This window comes from Talpa europaea (genome assembly GCF_964194135.1).
Source record: "Talpa europaea genome assembly, chromosome: 9".
NCBI lineage: Eukaryota > Metazoa > Chordata > Mammalia > Eulipotyphla > Talpidae > Talpa > Talpa europaea.
Window position 1 is genome coordinate 33924038 of NC_140076.1, and position 19867 is coordinate 33943904.

The 19867-nt window shown below is 50.5% G+C and overlaps 1 protein-coding gene across 1 annotated transcript; it reads right to left on the reverse strand.

Annotated features, from left to right (window-relative positions):
• Nucleotides 1–937: 937 nt before the first annotated feature.
• Nucleotides 938–13030, reverse strand: CDCP2 (CUB domain containing protein 2; the record flags this gene model as incomplete). Its single annotated transcript, XM_084241582.1, has 6 exons — nt 938–1258; nt 2873–3051; nt 5872–6225; nt 7461–7796; nt 8760–9107; nt 12952–13030. The coding sequence occupies 6 exons, from the start codon at nt 13028–13030 to the stop codon at nt 938–940; spliced, it is 1617 nt and encodes a 538-aa protein (XP_084097708.1).
• Between the last annotated feature and the right edge of the window lie 6837 nt (nt 13031–19867).

Below are 19867 nucleotides of genomic sequence, written 5' to 3' on the forward strand. Positions count from 1 at the left end.
AGAACCAGTCCCCACTCTCTGTCATGTGAACTAGAAAAACATAATGGACTGGAGTACTTCCCATCAGGCTGGAGAAGCTCTTAAGCGAAGTGCAATGGCAGGAGAAGGTCCAGAGAGCTCCAAAAAGAACTCATCTGGTGGTCTATGCTCAACACTGGGGTAAGGACAGAGACACGGGTCTTTAGTCAGTTTTTCAGTCAAGGTTCACATCTTCAAGGTGAAAGAGACACCCAGTCCTCAGTGTTCAGCTCACAACTGAGCACAGTGTGCAAATGCCTGAGCATATTCAGGGATCTGATCCGCAAGGGACAGGCAGCCACCAGGATGCACCCAGGCGGACTTCAACAGCGACACCATGTGGCCAGGGATGGAACCACAGCACTAAGTGCGTGTTCAGCGGCCTTGTTCTCTGTCCCTGGAGTTTGGAGGCAGGACTGATCTGCTTAAATAAAACCTTCAGGGTACCTGGGTCAATTCAGGGGAAGGAAATCCCTGAGTGGATACTGAACTTCTTGCTAATGACGCTGAGGATGAGCTGGAAAAACGAGAGGTCCCCTTATTTGTGGTAAAGCCCCTGTTGAAGTTACAGAATGAGTTTGTTTCATCAACTCTGACACCAGTGACCACAACTATCTACACTGACAAGTCACACATGCAGGAGAGTTCTTTTCTATGGTAGTACATCTTTAATATTAGCAACAATGGTGGTTATGTGCACAGCACAGCCTCTGTCCATCACGAGCTCTTCACCACTCACGCTCTGCTCCCACCCCAATCAGGGAGATAAGCAGGGCAGAGTCACAGTCCCAGGAAACAGAGGCTCCAAGAGAAATGGTGACTTGCCCATCATCACCAACAAGTCAGCCAGGCCCACCCCTTGGGGGCATCCCCAAATTGCCTCCCAGGGATACCAGCTATCGGGCCCCACCCTGCCTGCTCACAGCAGCATCAGCACTATGATGGCGATGACCATGAGGACTCCTGCCAGGATACAGAGGCCCAGGAAGACGATGTCACTGGTGTCCTGGGCCACCTGGGCCACCTCTGGAGCCTCTGCCTTAGCCCTGGGAGGTGCCTCTTGGAGGTGCTCAGCTGTAGCGTCATAGGGCCCAAGCCAGTGGGAGCCAGACAGCAGGTGGACAGAAGCCTCCTTGCGCCGTGGCTCGCAGAGGACCTCGTACTCATGGACGTCCTCCTGCCCGCCAGCCGAGAAGTCGATGTACAGCACGCTGACGATCACTGCTGTGTTGTTTCTTCTCTGTGGGGTCACAGGCACTTGCTCACACCTGCAGGGGCCGGGTTACCCCTGTTCCCCTAGAGTGTAGGGGCTCGGTGTCCCCACAAGGAGACAGAGTCCCTGGAGCCTGGGGTCTAGTCCCAGCTTGGCCACTGACTCCTTTGAGTGTTCCCATCTGAGAAAGGGTGGGCACTAGGAGGGCGAGCTGTTGGGAGGGCGAGATCAGATTCAATGGACCAATGTTTGCTGTGGGGTCTATGAAAGGCAGTGATGATTATAATAGAGACATTTGTATGTTCTGGGCTCTGTATTTTAATTCTCACAACAACCTTCCTATCAGTACCGTTATATCTCCATTTTACAGATGAGGAAACTGAGGTGCCAAAGTTAAATCCCTCGTCTGAAGTCACATAGCAAACAGGTGACAGAGAACATATTCTACCCAGATCTAGCCAATTCTTAACTGTGTTTTGGCCTTCCTGCCTCAATCAAACCGAAGAACATAGAACCAAAAGGGCACCTAGTTTTATCTCCGTTCTTTGGCAATTACAGATGTGAATACTGAGGCTGAGCAAGAGCAGTAGCTGCCCAGGACTAGGCCCAGAAGCCAAGGCTACTGCCTCCCAGTTAGATCTACCTGGTGTGGGGTATTATACGACAATCCTTCTAGAATTTTTTCTCCAATTATGTGTCTCCACTGCTGAGTTGCTTGTCACCCCAATCACCCACTCAAGAGTTGGGAGAACCACCGAGGAGCAAGATGGGGGTGGCCCACCCACTGTCACCCTCCCCACCTGACAGGTGTGGGAACAGGAGTCACACTCCCCTGAGAAGGTGGGATGTTTGGAGCAGCGACCGAGGGGCAGTGTTGTAGTGGGCAGTCTGGAGCAAGCTGGAAGAGGGGTTGCAGAGGTGCAGGATACTCCCCCCACCCACCCCAAGATGGCAGCAGCCATCACCCTCCTCATGCTGCCTGCCTGCCGTGTCCAGTGTGAGGCACTTCCGTGATGCACCTTCTATAACTCGACACTGTCTAACACAGCACATGGGTGTGAGCAGTAGTGGAACCACGGGACACCCCCTCAGGGAAGGCTATGAAGGGGAGTCACAAATCTGGAGTTTGTGGATAGTCTGTCTGCCACCAAACCCTCTGAGGACACCTGGTGTCCTGTGACTTGTGATACTTAACAGGGACACTGAACAAAAACAGATAAGACCTGAGAATGAAGGGGACCCAGTAGGCTCAAGGGACTCTTACATAATAAAGATGGAGGAGAAATCACATAAAATGAGGTGGGGCAGTTGTAGGGGGTTTTGGAGAGTAAGAGATGTGAGCAGGAAAGGTCACACAGGGTGTGAAGATGAGGTGCCCCTGAGCTCCAGGGAGGACAGGAGGAACAGCAGGAAGGAATCCCCAATAGGAGCTTTTGGTCATCACAGGGTTGTGCAGAGAGTCCCCTGATTTGAGTTGTTAGTTGTGTTGAGCAAGTTCCATGAGGTAAAGCCAAGGGGGCTGACCTCCACATCCAGGCTCATGTGGCCACAGAGGCAGGAAGAGAAGCTGAATTCTCAAGCATGGCAGGTGCCTTTTAGCAAGTCCTCCCTCATGCCCATCCTCCTCCCCCCAACACCTACCTGAGACTCAGTGCCACAGGTGTCAAAGTGGGCCTGGATCCGGAAGTTGCTGCCTACTTCCTGGGCCGCACAGCTCCGGCTGCCCAGGTAGACCTTGGTCCGATCCAGGGGGGCCAGCGCCTGCGCAGAGATCAGAATCTGGAAATCCGTGCGGGAGCAGCTCACATTCATGGGTACCACTGGGGACAGGAGGGAGGAGCTGGAGGCCTTGGGGACAGGCCGTCTGACCTCTCCCCTCCCCTCCCCAGGTCTCCACCCAAAGACTGGAGAGTAGGAAAACCAAGATCCAGAGGGGGACTGGCTCTTACATAGCCCCACGGGGATAGTTTACACGCGTTATTCCGCTTAACTCCTCCAGACTTTGGGATCTCCGCGGCAGGCACCAGGCCTGCTTCTCGGTGTCCTTTGAGCCCAGCACAAAGCTTGGCAGGCATAGGGAATGCTGAATGAATGATTATTTTATCATAATAAAAGCTGCTCTCCGCTGATTGCTTTGCCATGTGCCTGCATTCATTCAATCATGTAGCAAGTGAGTTCCTGTATTCCGGGAGCTTACATTCTGGTTGAGTGAGGGGCCAATAAATATGTAAAACACACTAGTGTCAGAATGGTCTGAAGGAGAATGAAACAGAGGAGAAAGAGGGGAAGAGCAGAGTGTTGGGAGGGGTGAGGGTGGAGTTAAATTGCAAAGGGAGGCAAAGGCAGCCTCACTCTCATGATGACCCCATGAGTGGAGGTAATCAACCCCACTTTACAGTTTGAGAAACCAAAGCTCTGACAGGGGAAGTTGTTTGTAGTGGATGAGTCAGGATTTTTAACCCTTGAATCTATAGGATTCCAGAGTTCAAGTTGTTTCCACCCTATCTGGTGGACCCTGGGTTTATGTGAGTGTGTGTATGTTGTGTGCACGCGCGCATGTGTGCATGTATGTGTGATTGTGTATGTGTGTGTGTATGTAAGGGGGCAGTGCTTTCTGGGGCAGGGGGAAAGGAGGGGTGGCTGCTGAAGGGAAAGGAAGGAACTGGCAGGCAGAGGCCTGGAGCTCTCACCCCTCTCCGGGAAATGCCTCAGACATATTTCAGCCTCTGGTGTCTGGGCAGTCAGGGATTTATGGGCCTGCCGTCTCCCACGATGATCTCGGTGGCGCTGAACTGTGTGTCACCCCTGATTGATGCCGAGGGCTGTCCTCCCTCTGGGAGGCCTCCTGCAGCCTGGGCCACATCTGGAGCCTCAGCTAGCAGGAGTGCCCCTGTCTGACCCTAGGCTCCCACAGGGATCCAGGGAGGGCTGCGGGGTGGGGTGGGGTGGGTGCACTGAAGCCCCTGGAATAGGAGCCAGGATTAAAGCTGCCCCAACCTGAGTTCCTGGGGAGAAGGGGCTTGCCCAAGAGCACACAGCTGGGAGAGGACCCAGGCCCAGAAATAAGACTCTCAGAGCCAAATGGAACTTAAAAGATCCATCAACCAATGTCCTCGTTTTATAGATGGAAAAGCTGGACCCACATAGAGAAAGCAACTGGCAAACTGGACCAAGCCCGACGGTACCTGGCTCTCCAAGAACACTTGGAGAAGGGGGAGCTCCAACAGATGACAGATCTCCTTCCCTAGTGCTTAGATGCACCAGTGAGCCCAGAATGGTCCACCTGGGTCATTTCACTGCTGCCAGCTTGCTGCAGCTCTTTAATTTCCCTCCCCATAACTGGGACCCCAATCTTCTCTTGCATTTGAGGTGAGGAAAAAGGAAAGACATTTTAGATGTAGAACAGGCTTGAGACGCAGGGGGCTAAGAAATTCACCCTCGGCAAGGACATCCCCAGAGCCAGGCGCTATGGCCTGTGTTGCCTTATTTCATCCTAAAGCTGCCTGTCATCAACCCGCTGTTCAGATGAGTCCACTTGAATGGTTAGTGAATGGCAGCCTTTGGATGTGGCCCTGTCTGTTGGAGCTCAGCCCTGCCACCCCCACCCCGGCCCTATCCAGCCACACAAGAAGGCCAAGGAGTGCATGCTGGTCTTGGCTGCACCACCAGCTTTCCAAGTGACTGCAGTCACCCTTTTCCTCTCGCTGCACCTTCATTTCTACACATACATGTAAGGAACTGTAGCCTGGTCAGGCTGAGGGCAAAATGGGTCCCGAGCACAGGCATTTCTGGGTCCAGCCCCAGGGAAGGATGGTGAGAGGAGTGGAGAGAATGGATTCTGATGATTGACAGCTATAACTGGCATCAGTGAGGATGGGAAAGCTGAAACCAGCTTCCCGGCCTTCTCTGCAGCTAGGCGTGACCACATCCAGGCCAACGAGACCAAGACATCCTCTTGGTCTCAAGATTCTGAAAATGCTTTTGCTTTCCTAAGAAAGGGATGTTTGTGGCTGGCACCTCCACTAGCCCTTTCCAGTCCTGAACAAGGACATGATGTCTGGAGTTGTGGCAGCCATCTCGTGCCCATGAGACCATGAGGATCCCAGAAATGGCATCCTCCACAAGGTGGAGGATCCCAGAAATGGCAGCTGGGACAGTGTGGAATTCCTGAACCAACTGGCAGTGCTTCCCTCCAGGCTTCTTTTTACATGAGGAAAACATTCCACCTGTTCTAGCCACTGTCAGTCAGGATTTCTGACGGATATAAGCAAGACTGGTTAGCATCTCTGTGGTGATACCAATTATTTACCATAAACAACATCATTGTATTTTGCATATTACCCCTAGACACAGAGGATCAATCGTAGTAGGAACAAGAAAAGGAGCCAAATGGGGAGTAACGAGAAATTGTGGAGTTGGGAGCTGGAAAAGCAGCCCTGCAGCAGTGGAAATAAGTGAGGGTTGTGCAGGTATGGTCTCAAAGGTCATAGAGCAGGATTCAGCAGTGGTGTGACACCCAAAAAGTGCTCAGAGAAGACCATTCACCGGAATGAGGATGAGCTGTGGAATGTAGAAAGGAAGCTACAGGCCTGGGGCCCTGCCTCACCTGCGCCCACCACCCACCCGCAGCCCCAGCTGACCTCCGATGTAAGCCACAGAGAAGCCCCTGTGGGTGGTGCTGCGGTCCGTGTGCAGCAGGAGCAGAAGCAGGTTTTGGCTCGAGGTGAAGGGTGGCGGTAGGTGGTGGCCACACCAACTCCCCAGCAGGGGCGCCTCTTCACTGGCCCCGTCAAAGGCCTCCAGGTGGTCGAAGTCACAGGTCCTGGTCAGGCTGTTGGGCTCTTCCAGTTCCAGGTCTAGGAAGAACACCTTGACCCGGTAGCCGGGAGGCAGGTGGATGGTCCAGTGGCACCGGATGTTGTTGGGATAGGGGCTGGGGTACTGCGGGCTGGAGAAGTTGCCCCGCGTAGTTGTGTATACCTCCTGGCATTCTCCTGGATGGGGGGAGGGGTGGGAGGGCAGAAGGGGCAGGGTAAGAAGGGGTTCTAAAACCACCCTCGGGCCTCCCTGGTGGCTCTAGGGGTTAAGCACAGCACTGTGAAGCTATGCGCAGCCACTGTAGCATGAGTTAGATCCCTGGCCGGCCAGGGAGATACCTACATGGCACAGCAGACCTCTTCTGTCTCACCCACTGCCGCCTCAGCAAAGTATTTCACCCCCCATACCTCTGTACCCCAGTTCTTGTATGCATAAATAAATAAATAAATCTTTAAAAAAATCATAAAAGCACCCTGGCAGGTTGTGGGCATCATGATCAGCACACCAGAGAATGGGCCCTAAAAACTTTAAATTGAGACTAGCTGGAGTGGGGACTCTTATTCCAGTTGGTAATTTCCTTCATGTGTATTGGTGCTATTAACAATTCAGTAACATTATCCAATACCTGTCCTCAAAGTTGAGTCCAAACTAGCACTTGACAAAGTGGTCTGGGCCCTGAACTTACACCTTTTTCAGTGTCCCTCAGCCAGCCCTAGGCTCACCAAGCATCTAGTAGTACAAGCACTAAACTCACCGTGTACTCCATGCAGTGTACTCCATACACATACTGTATCCATACACCGTGTACTCCATACTGTACACATACACTGTGTACTCCATACACATACTGATCTCTCTACATAGAAAACCCTTCACTTCCTCTGCCTTTGGCTAACTCCTTCAAAGCATTGCTCAATTCCCTCCTCCTCTAGGAAGTTATCCATGATTTTAAATGTTAGCACAGATCACAATGGGTTGTCATTGTCTGTTTTTTTCTCCATTTCCTTCACTAGAGAGTAAACTCCCCCAAATTTCATTCATTCATTTGCACAAACTTTAATTGAATATCTACAATGTAGCAGGAGCAAAGATAAACCCAGAGGAATCCAGTCATACAGGTGAGATCAACATACAAACTTCATACAGAATGGATATGTTTTAGATCATTGCTGGGCAAAAAACACCTATCCAGAGTTGAAGGAAGGGATTAATTCTGAGAGAATCGGGAAGCCTTCATAGAGAAGGTGGCATGCTTATGCTTTGGTTGAACAGGCAGGAAAGGTGTGCTAGAACATGCCAGGTGGAAGTGTAAGGCCAGGGGCAGTAAAGCATGGCCCCCAAAAGCGTCACAAGGAGGCAGAACCCAGCATGCACAGGGCACTGACAGAGGTACAGCCTCAGCCCCTCCTACCTGAGAAGTAGTAGGCCTTGAAGCCCCGGCCTCCGATGTTAAAGTCAGACTTGAAGACCACCTGTAGCTCATGGCCCCGAGACACAAGGGTGGGGGGCTTGGTGCTGCCACAGTAGTGGTGGCCAAGAGCAGGCCCAGGCCCCCCGAGCACAGCCACATAGTCGTAGGTGCACTCCTCATTGCCCTCCACCTGGAAGTCTGCGAACACCAGCTTGACAGCGGTGGGGCCTGTGGCCCGGATCACCCAGCGACACTCCACGTTGTTGGGGTAGTTGTTGGGGTACTCAGGGCTGGCAAGGACCCCCGACAGACCAGTCAGCATGCCACCACACACATCTGCAAGGGAGCCCGCATGAATCCACCTTTCTCCCTCCCCATGGCTCCCAACACCTCCCTTAGAAACTCCACCCAAAACAGCACCCCTGCAGTATGCCACAAGACCCCCTCACCATCCTTCTAGGCCAGTTTTGAAAACCATTATCACTGTCCTATGAGAAATGCACAGTGGTTGGTCCCATTTCACAGCTGAAAAAATGGAGCACAGAGAAGCTAACTTACCTGTGAGGATTTAGGTTCTCCCAGGCAACCCTGAGATAATTATTTGAGTACAAGGAATAAATATGGCCCCAGGTGGGGATAGAGGGAGTGACACAGGGACAGATGGGAAGGTAGCCTTGAAAGGGTGTTGTCAAGCCAGTGGCTGAGCCCTGCTGGGGAATGGTGAGGAAGCTGGGGCCTTATATACCAGCTCTCGAAAGCCCAAACCAAGGGCTGCAGTAGTCAAGGGCAGGGAAGAGGGTGAAGGAACTCGGCAGGGGTGTGACACCAGCTCCACACAGTCCTCCTAGAAACTTCCACTCCTAAGGACTGAGGGCAGGGGTGGGGGGGTGGGAGTGGTGCTGCAGAAAGGGAATTCCCGTGACCATGAAGTGATGGGTTGCTGCAGAGGGGTCAGTAGCGGTGACAGCACTGTGTCCTTATCCATGTCCTGGTGCCATGGCCTGAGATAAGGTCAGGGGTAGGAGGGCACGAGGGGCCTCATTCCTGAGCACAGTGAGACTCTCTGGGGACTCTCAGAATAACAGGGAGACGCGGGGACCGTTGTCAGGAAGGTGGGAACCCACAGCTACCAAGATTTATAGACGGGCCAACTTTACCTGCCGAGTGGTGAGAGCACGACCATCCAGGTACAGAGCAGCTACACACCAAGGTGCTAAGACTCTGCGAGTCTCACCTCCCTGTTCCTGCTCACCCCCACCTCCAGGTTGCCCCCCCCACACACAGCCAAGTTCCCCTTGCCTTTCTGGTAGCCTGCAGAAAAGCCGCGGCTGGCCACGTGCTTGTCTGAGTGGAAGACCACAGACATGACATGCCAGGAGGAGGTGAAGGGTGGCGGGGGCACCTGGCCGCAGAACCTCCCCAGCAGGTTGCCCTTGTCTCCTGAGGCTCCGTTGTAGATCTCCAGGAAGTCGAAGGCACAGGTGTCGTGGTACTCCAGGTCGAAGGCGTGGAAGGTGAGCAGCACATAGGAGCCCTCGGCCACCACAATCAGCCAACTGCACTCCGTGTTGTAGGGGTAGAGCCTGGGGAAGTTGGGGCTGGAGAAGTTTCCAGAAGGTGCTGAGAGCACACCCCCACATTTGACACCTGGGACAAGAGGGAAGAATGGTTCGGAGTGAGTCAGTGCTGGGGTTTTGGGCAGTGAGCGCAGTTACAAAGATGGGCTTTGGGATGGAGTAGGGGCGCATGAGGCCCTGGCCCTAAATCAATTCATTTTTTCTTTTATTTGTTCTTTTCTTTTATTTGTTCTTTTACTTACTTATTCTTCAAATACTTGTTGAGCTTTCTTTTATCCATTCACCAAACGTCATTTGAGAGCTAGGGGTTATAGAAGAAACAAAACAGACAAAAATCCCTGCCCTCGTGACTTTACTTTCTGGTGGGGAAGACAGACAGTAAACATAAGGAAAATATAGAGCATATTAAATAGTGATAAGTGCTATGGAGAAAAATAAAGCAGGGAAAAGAGATTTTACAAAGTCGAGGATGGCCTGTAATTTTAGATAAAAGAGAACTACATCCCAAATCCAAGATATGTGCAATGGGGAATAAAAATCAGTGATAGTAACACCCCACCCTTCCCCAAGTGAAAATGTGCACAGCCTATGACAATGTTACAAGTACATTATTATACATACTATTTAAAAAGGAAAACAATGGAAGGAAACCAATAAAAACGATTCTCTGTCAGGGGAAGGAGCAAACAGAGGGAGGAAGCCAGCAGGGATGCTTGACCTCCTCTGATGTGACTTGTTTTATAATTTTGACTTTATAATCATTTTAGAGAACAAAAAAATTCTTTTAAGTCTCCCAAACGGAAACAAATAAAGTTAACTATATGTCAAGTTGGAGGCATGCTCACATGGGGAAAGTGAGTTCAAATGACTGGGAAATGCACTATGTGCCTGTGTATGCCCAGCGGGGTATCCATCTCAAGAACAACATGAACATTAAATTCAGTAAACTTATTATTAGTAATATTAGTAAATACTGTTGTCCTAAAAGTATTTTATATATTGGAATAAAGCAGGTGTATTCATGTCAATAGACACTAATATTTTCAGTATGAGATACAAATATAAAATAAAATAATTAACTGGAATCCTTGCAATCCTTCATCTGAATTGAAAATATCAGTATGAAGTTAAGATTTATTTTATTTATAAAATAAGTCATTCCCTTGGTCTATTCATGAAAAGGTCTCGAAGTCATGATATTCCAGTGGTATTGAGTACTCCTAGGCCTTTGAGGATTATAATGTCCAGCTAAAATGTAACAGCACTCCTTAGAGAAATGATTGGGCTAGGACAAGAAAGATATTAAATATGCGTGGGACATCTTGACAATGCCAGAAAGCAAAGAAATTATCAACATTGGCTTGGATTGCATCAAAGGACACAGGAACCTGCTTGAAGTGGCTCTTATGGGTTAAAGAAGAAAGAATTTGAGCAACAAAAAAGAATAATGACTGCAGTGGATGGAAACACATCAAATATGTAAGAATCCATGGGTTCATAATGCAACTCAAAATAAATGAAAAATAAGCTCATTGATTTAGAGATTGTGGGACGCTAACTCATTTTTTTGAAAATTAATATATAAAAAGAGAAAGTAGTAAGCATCTACTCTGCCTTTCCTGTTAGGAACTGCATTTTGGGATAACCAAATAGATGAGAAAGAAAAATTGTAATCTATAAAAGCCTGCAGAAAAAAATAACAACACTAAAACCATGCTTTCACAACCCTTGCTGAAATAATAGACAAAATCATCATCATCTTTTCTAATCATCAAATTAAAAGGCAAAGGATGAGTGGTAGGGCCTCCACTGAAAGGTTAGGGAAGTACTCCCTGTAAAACTCTTTTACTGTTTGATCATTTTTACAGTTAAAAACTAGCCCCAAAGTTAAGTTGGTAGGGAACCTTATAATGGATGGATTAGGCTAAGGACTGCTGAACCCCGTGATGGCTTTTAACCCCAAGTGGAACATGTGCCACTGGGAGAAGGTTCCCATCCCACCACCTGTGACATCTTCTCAGAAAAAAAATTAAGGAGGCTGGAGATGCCTCCGAGTGAATACGTGAAATAGAGTGAGCATGGAAGCTGCACTCCTGCCGCCCTGGTCACAGGGCCAATGTGTTCCTTTTCCTCCTTAAACTCCTCCAGGCTGGATTTCTGTCTCTTGCAACCCAAAGCAACCTCAAGAATACATTTAATTAAGCTCCTGTAAGAGAAGACACATCCTCTGAGCAGATGCTGACTCAGAATATGCCTCACTCTGGGCGCTCACAGCAGGGTTTTGGAGTAGGGGCGAGGGAATAAGGCAAGTGTGACAACACTCTGCAGGGCCACACAAGGGTCCAGTGTGTAACAGGCCAGCACAGTTAGGGGAGGAACAAGATTCACAGAGGAAGTAATTTTGAGTTTGACTAGGAGGAACAAGAAGGGTTTGTTAGTTGGGGAAGATTTAGAGAGAGGAAATGGCATGAACAAAGGCTCAGACTCACCATCATTTAGCTTCCTGAGCCTCAGTCATGCATCTGTGAAATGGGAACAATGACATCCTCCCAGCTGTGTGGCTCCCTAGCATTGATGGGCGAAAGCTGTGCAAGACAGCAAAACACACACTTGGTTCCACATGATTGGCTCCCTATCCTGCCCCTACCCGGGCCAAACAAGGCAGGGACACCGTCTGATTCATGCCTTTATGGCAGGAGGACAGAGGGATATTCTGCCCAGGGGCCTGTTCCTGTCCTTTCCTCCAACCCTTTACCAGGGACAAGAAAAACTGTGAGAGCATTGGAGCAGAACACCTGTGGCCCAGGAGGCCCTGGATGCCAGCACAAGTAGAGGTTTTATCTTCCAGGAGTCAACCAGGCACCCTGACCCTCAGGATCACCCCAAGGCCACTGAAGCCCCTATGGCTGGAAAATGGGAACAGCTAGCTCCTTTCACCACCCAGGCATGGAGTAAGAAAACATGGTACTCAGCCCATATCTGCCACTGACTAGGTGACCAGTAAGTTGTTTTCCTTCTGAGCCTCACTTGAGCCTATAGGAAAACAAAGTACTGAAAACTGTTGAGCCCATGATGCATGGGCCCCACCCCTCTTGGAGATGGGTGAAATGTTATCTCCCTGGCTTATAAACAGATAAACAATGTTTGGGGCAGGGGAGTTGGGTTGGAGCAGCATAAAGCAACCTAGGACCAGAAGGTTCTTGTTGCATCTGAGACTGATGAAGGGACATGGAGGGCTTCCTGGAGGAGGTGGTGCTTCACCTGAACTTAATGAATGAGCTAGATGTTTTCAGCTAGAAAAAGAGAAAAAGGACCTTCCAGGACCTTCCAGTGAGGGGTGAAAGTCAAAGGTGAAGCATCTCTAAAAGAGTATGTGAGCCTCTGCAAAGGACAGGACATCCAAAGGACACAGGAACCGAGGCTGGACATTATATAGAGATTGGAACCAAAACTCAGAGGGCACTGAATGCCATAATAAGGAACTTCAATGTTACTTGGTTGATGGTGGGAAGTATAGAAGGTTCTCAGGAGGGAATAAAGACTCCTTCCAGCAATACACTTTCAATAGTTTTCTGAGTCATTCTCTTTCCCCTTGGTAAACATGCCACCTTGGACAACTTACTTAATCTTTTGAGTCCTCAGTTTCCTGATCTGTAAAATGAGGACTAATACCCAACTTAAAGTCTGCTATATAGATCAATCACAATCATACATGTAAAGCATCCAGCATAGCAGACAATGGGTAAACATTGATTCCCCCTCCCAACTCGAAACAAATACACCCTCAACTTAGCCAGCTTCCTTAAAAGGGCCTCCCGCTTTCTGGCCTCCCACAGCGAGATTTCCTGAGAGTCCAGCTGCTGCCTGACCACCTCACGCCCTCCTCTGGGTTCCTGCCTGTCCCCAGTTCTTACCTTTCATAGCTTGGGCCCTGGGGCCTGGGCCCAGCAGAGCCACTGCCAGCAGCAAGCAGGACCCTAGCTCTGCCAGCATGTCCTCACCGGGGGGCCCCCACAGGTCTGTGGAGCTGAAGGGAAGCCAGGATCTGAGGGTCGGAGCAGGGGAAAGAGAGGTGAGGCTGAAAGGGCCTCCAAGTTAATGGTGGTGTGAATAATTCATCCATCCCTCGAATTAGTAAACGGATCCTTCACTCCACCCTAAGGTGACGGATCTAGTGTCACCAGGTTTACACATTCTGATATCTGCTCTGGTCGCATTGTATTCGAAGGAAAGCAACTTGAGGGTGGAAGAGAATTTGCTGGTGGAGAAAGTTATGAGTTTGGGGGCTAGGTAGCTATGGTACCATCCCAGGTCAGTGTCTAACTTGCCAGATGAGCCTTGAACAAGTTGTCTAACTTCTTTGGGTCTTGATCTTACTCATCTGTGCTATGGGGCCGTGGAGCCCAAGTGACAGCATGTGCTAAAACACTTAGTAGCACTTGCCACAGGTTTTCCCCATTCTCCACCCAAGGGGGGTTGAAAGGAACCTCTAATAAGTGGGACCAGCATCCTTCACACATGCTTAGATTACTTCAGGGACAGTAAAGGAGGTTGCAGTGGATAGCTGACTAGGGAAAGTCTTTTTCATGGAAGAATGCAGCATGAATAAGAGCATGGGAAAATCATACTGTGTGGCAGCTCATGCAATCATAGATCTCGGCCACAGTACACATTCTGGCTAAAGATATTAAATGTTCATTCCTTTATTGATCCACAAACCCGGCTGGAACATCACCATGTGCCAGGCCCTGTGCCAGGAGCTGGGGCTGCAGAAGTGCCCTCCAGGTTCCAGTATCCAGCAGGAAACAGGACCTCTCCATTTCCAAATAGGGAGTCCCCCTTTGATCCAGCTCACTCCATGCACCATTTCCCAAGCTCCTCTGCTCAGAGCCTGCACCAAACACAGCCAGGGAGGTCAACATAGCTTATTCCTGCCTCCCTGGGTGGATCCTAGGCTTTGGCTTGACCACCATGTCTGAATTCTGGCTCTAGCCCTGACTGCCCCGGCCCTGAGGCCCGCTCCTTGCTCTGTGAGGTAGGGTAAGGAGGGCCTGCAGGATTAGAGAGAAGGTATGGGAAGGTTTAGCCAGGGCCTGGCTCAGCATGTAGGAGCAAGTATGTTTATTTACCCCAGAGGAGCCCAGAGGTCTGCCTGCCAGACCACATGCTGCCTCTGGCCCATCCTTTCGTCAGGAGGTCCCCAGGGAGCCCTTTGCTGCCAGCACTGGAGGCCACGGGGAAGGAGACTCAGACAGCATCAGCAATGGTCAGGCCTGAGCGATCAGCTTACTTATGGGGCTTGACTGGCAGGAACTGAAAGATGGGGTGCTCTTGCTAAACAGCTACTGTGTGTTTGAGATAGGGCACTAAATGAATGCTGCTGGTGGGGGACATGTATGCCAGGAGCCTCACAAACAGCACCTGGCTGTGCCCACTCAGCCTCCAGGGACACCTGTGAGTCTCCTCATCTGATGGAGGAGGACACTGAAGCTCAGAGGGTGTAAGCCACTGTCCTGGGCTGAGCTACTCCACAAGAAGACCCTGTGACAAACACTGGAGGGGGAGTAGTTCATGTGGGCAGTGATCCCAGGGAACTCAGGTGGGGGAGAGCAGAGTGAGACAGAGATGAGAAGAAGCCAGTTCAGGGATGCCGCAGACCAGCACAGCAGTAGACGATGAGGCCACCTCAGGGTTGAGAGAAGCGTGCAGGGTGGTCAGGGAGTCAGCGAAAGAAATGACAAACAGACACACTTCAAGAGTGAAAATCTTTCCATATGATCCAGCAATTCCACTCCTAGGTATTTACCCAAAGGACACAGAAACATCAATTCCAAAGAACACCTGCACCCCTATGTTTATAGCAGCACTGTTTACAATAGCTAAGCTTTGGAAACAACCCAAATGCCCAAAAATAGATGACTGGATCAAGAAGATGTGGTACATATATACCATGGAATATTACTCAGCATTCAAAAAAGATAAACACATGCAATTTGCTGCAACATGGATGGCGCTGGAAGGGATCATGCTCAGCGAAATAAGCCAAAAAGAAAAAGAAAAATACCGGATGGTCTCACTCATAGCAGGAATCTAGAAAACTTAAATAAGGGACCAGGAAAATGAATAATTATAAGAAAGTGAAAATCAAAATCAACAAAAAACTATGAACCAGAGACACTTTTAGGGGGGCGGGAGGGGAGGGGTTGGGGTCAGAATGGGGGGCTGCAATTGTATGGGGAATATAACAATAAAATTTATAAAAAAAAAAAAAAAAAAAAGAGTGAAAATCTGAGTGTAATTTTCTTTAAGTTTGTGACCAGTATATATATGTTTTCCAAAAGCACAGGAATGAATATCAAGGAAATTTAGCTTGCTCATGGGCTCAGTCTATCACTATCAGGGAGGTGATCAACATAACAAGCAATGACCATTATAGAAGAAAGAAGGAAGTTTAGAAAGACAAATAAGGGATTAAAGTTTGTAGTTCTAGGAAGAGGGATAAGATTTTTAGCATTCTTGTAGTGGTTCTTGGTGGTCGTTATCATTTGATAAGCTTCTGCCTATTCAGGGAACTTCTGCTGAACTTCCTCTGCTTCAGGCTGTTCTCCCTCCGCGCACTGGTTGCCCAGCCGGATCTAGGGACCATGGCGAAAGCCATTCCTAAAGATCACTGTGGAGGGAGGTACAGGAAGTATGTAGGGTTTTGCTGTCTCCCCCTGCGCGCTGGTTGCCCAGCCGGACCTAGGGCCGGTTAGCCCTAAAGGTCACTGCAGGGGAAGGTGCAGCACAGGGAGTGTTACTGAGCAGATTTGACCCCAAGGAAGTCTCTGGGAGATGAGGTAGGCCACTCCCTGAGCTGTTCCATTGAGGGGCGAAGAAGCAGAATGTTTGTCCACCAACTGCCAGCTGGCCCCTGGTATAGGCTGCTGGAGGATGTCACCCCAGGAATTGTTGACCTACCTGTGAATGGCCTGCAAGTTCTGGGGTTGCGGGCAGGAGCTGTCTGCGTGCCTGAGGCTGGGACAGCCCTGGGATGTGGGCAGGATGAGGCAAGACCCACCAGCAGTGCTGAGACACCCCCAACCCAGTGCCTGGGACATGTTCATCACACCCTGGAACCACTGTCTCTCACCTTTCTTCTGGTACAACACCCGCTTCTCTTTGGCTTCAATTCCAGGATTGGGGCACCCGGCTTCCCTTTGCAGGACACTTGCTGCACGAGGGCAGCCGGCCAGTCCCCCCGTGCCCAGACTGCTCAGCACCGCGCTGTCAGTACCGGCGTCCAGGCACGGCCTCTAGCCTTGTCTAGGACCTCAGTTACCCCACCCCCAGTCTCTCCATAATTTCCTGGGTGTCTCTCTTTTGACTCTCTGCAGATGTCATCCCAGATGGGCACTGGTCTTCCCAAGACAGCACACCCCCACCCACCTGCAGATGACCTCATCCCTTCTGGGGAGCAAAGGTAAGAAACCCCATAAAGCAGAAATGCCTTCCGCTTACAGCTCTCACCTTGTCTCTAAGTGCACATGCACCCCTTCCCTCTAGGATGCGGGGAAAGTTGTCCACCTCCTGTCCAAGGCCAACCCCTCTACCTGTGCCAGGAGCCCACTGCGCCCACTGGCCTGGGGCCTGCTGCCTTCCTCTCTCCGGATCCTCAGCTGCTCCTGCCTGGCTGGCTTCCTCCCGCCCACATCAGCACACACAAGTCTCCCCGCTGTGGGGGTGACTAACACTTTCCACCCACCTGTGTTTCCCTCCGGCTCCCACCCTAGTCTTTGGCTGGCTTTCACAGTCAAGCTTCTAGAAAGCAGGTTTACACTTCTCATCTTCATACTCTCCCCTCCCCCTCCTTTCTCCGAGGTCTCAGGGCTGTAGTCCCTCCATGACAAACTGTGTCCTGGTCACCAACAACGTTCTGGTCACTGAATCTTACCAGTGTCCCCTCTTTCTCATAAATAAACCACATGCCTTGAAATCCTTGTCTCAATTCAGCTTCTGGGGGAGCCCAAACTAAGGCACATGCCCAACCAGACCTCACAGGCGAAGATGAGCCAGTTACCAGTAAGCGCTAAGACGAGGTGTGCTGCAGCCACGAGGAAGCCAGGATTTGGAGAGCAAAGGCCAAGGCTGCAGGGCTGGCGACCAGTGGTAACCACCACAGTGCCTCTCAGACCCTCAAGATCAACAGTCCCCAAAATGAGCCCCTCACCCCCAAACTTGCTTCTCCTCCTCTGGTTTCCTATTAAATGTGACTCCCCTAGCCAAATAAGACATCAGTGTAAAAAAATAGTAACAGTACAAAACGCAACAAAGCAAAAATGGACAATTATAAATCAGAGACATCCTGCAGGGGAGGAGGGAGAGGGATCAGAGGGAGGAGCACAGGGGACTGAGGTGATGGTGCACGGGTGCATTGGGGAAGGAAACTCTATGGGGACTACGCCTGAGGGGGTGGGGGGAAGCAAATATTGTTTAAAAATGAACAATGATGCAATTGTATGGGGAATATAAAAATAAAATTTATGATAAAAAAACAAAGGGAGGTGAGAATTATATGGGGATTATAACCAAGATGAAAATGCATACATTGTGCAAAAATGAAAAATGATGTAAAAATTATATAAAATTAAAAAAAAATAAAAAAATGAACAATGATGTAAAAAAAATTTAAAAATTAATATTATAGCACCAAAAAAAAAAAAAGTGACTCCCCTTCCCCCCCACCCCCTCACCCATGGGTCAAACTTGAGCTTGGCCACCAGTATTGCTTCTGAGATATCACTACACGCACCCGCCATCTCTTCCTGCATATTCGCAGCATCTCCTCATGGCCTATGTTTCTCTGCTCTTGCCTGCTCCCTGCCTGCCCCAAACCACGCTCTACTCCAACCTTTCTGAAAGGCACTCTGACCATGGCATCCTTCCTCTAAGGCTAATCCAGTCTGCGTGGCATTCACATCTCTTCAGGACCTCCCAAGTCTCAGACTTTCTCCCCATCTTGAGTTGTACCCACCAGGTACAGCTGCATCCTGAGCCTGGACTGCACTTTGCACCCCATCTTCCCTTGACAGACTTATCCTTCCAAGCACTGCCCCCTCCGCTGGGGAGTTGTCCTAACCCTCATCCCCAAGCTGGGAGAGTGCCCTCTTTGCAAGGCACCCTTGGCTCTGGCTGACTATTTTTCTGTGAATGCCCTGTGTCTTCGTAGGCTTCCATCCCAGTGCCCAGAGCACACACACCCATCCCACTGCCCCCCTCAGCACGTCCTAAGGGCACAGCACTCACACTGCTCAGGGACACGCAGCCAGGGAGCATCAGCTGTGCCAACACCCAGGTGGAACCCTGAGGATCCACCTTCAAACTCCCAGGGGTGTCTCCCAGAGGGATGGCCTCCTCTCCACAGCTGATGCTGCAGCACCCCACAGCTGGCAGCCCAGGGACTGTCCCTGACACTGTGATTCCTGGGGTGGGGGCTGGGGGGGGCTGTGCGTGAGTATGTGTGCCCTATGCATATTCATCCATCTCACTGAGCCCACAAGTGGCTGTGTCCAAAGCCTGCACTTTTAGCCCTGCCCCATGGGGCAGCACAGTGGGTAAGCATGAGGCTCCTAGAGCCAAGACCACAGGGGTGCAAATCCTAACTCTGGCAGTTACTAGCTGTGTGACTGTGGCCATGTCACTCTCCCCTGGGGCCTCCAGTCCCTCACCTGTGATATGGGAATGGCTTCTACCTGCTGTGCTTTGTGAGGGTAAGTAGGTTGAACGTGTGGTGTGCATAGAAGAGCGCCAACTTGTAGTAAGCTGGGACTCGTGTCTTGCGTGTTTTCCCTTAGCCTGCGTTCCTTTTGAGTGAACTCCAAAGCTACAAAGGGCTTCTTGCGTGTTTCTGTTTAATCCATCTCTCCTTGAAGTCACCTCTGGGTGGGGCCTCCCCTGCCTGGCTGTCCCTCCCTCCAGTCAGCAGCCTGGCCTGGCTTCTCTCCTGTCCCCAGGGGAGGCGGTGGAGAGGAACAAAGGCACCCGCCTGGCAGGGCCGTTTGGGAGTGCCTGAGCCACCCACGAGACCAGTCAGCCTCAGTCACTGGGGGCCTTCCAGTGCCCTGTGGTGCTGACGCCCAGGTGGAGCCCAGAGAACCCACCCTCAAGCTCCCCACAGGCATCTTGGCATACAGGTGACCCTTCTTTCCATGGCTGGCTGTGCAGCACCCCAGAACTAGCAGCCCTGGGGGCTGTCCCTGGCAGGGCACTGTGAGTAAGTCCGGGGGTGGGGGTGCTGCCACTCACACCTGCTTCTGTCTTTATTCATAATCGTCTATTTCTGGGCACTGTGTTATCCCTTGTCATGCTGTTTCTTTGGGTACACGAGCCCATCTCTGTGTCTCTGCATTGGGCACCAACTACACCAGTCTCTGTAAGGACTGTCATTCCTGAGTGTGAATTTGCCCTTTTACAACTGTGCATTTGAATCTTTCTTTTCCTCTCTCTGCATCTGCGCAAATGATGTGTCCTCTCTATGTCTATGAAGATACTTCTGGATACCCAGCTCCCCCTCTGGATTGGACAGGATTTCTGAGGGGATCTGTGTCTAAGTGCAAATGTCAGTGCTGTGTGTGTGCATGACCACCTCCAAGAACGGACTTTTCCAAGTGTACATGTGGATCTTCATGCTTGTACCTCTGTTTCCATGGGGAGATGCAGCACTCTGCTGGGCTATAGACCTCATCTCAGTGTAAAATGATTCCCTTTGGGTGTCGGGCATGCCTAACTCTGAGTGCCCCCAGTTCGGGGGCACTTCTACACTGACCTTCCTCTCTGAGCCAGTTCTGTCTT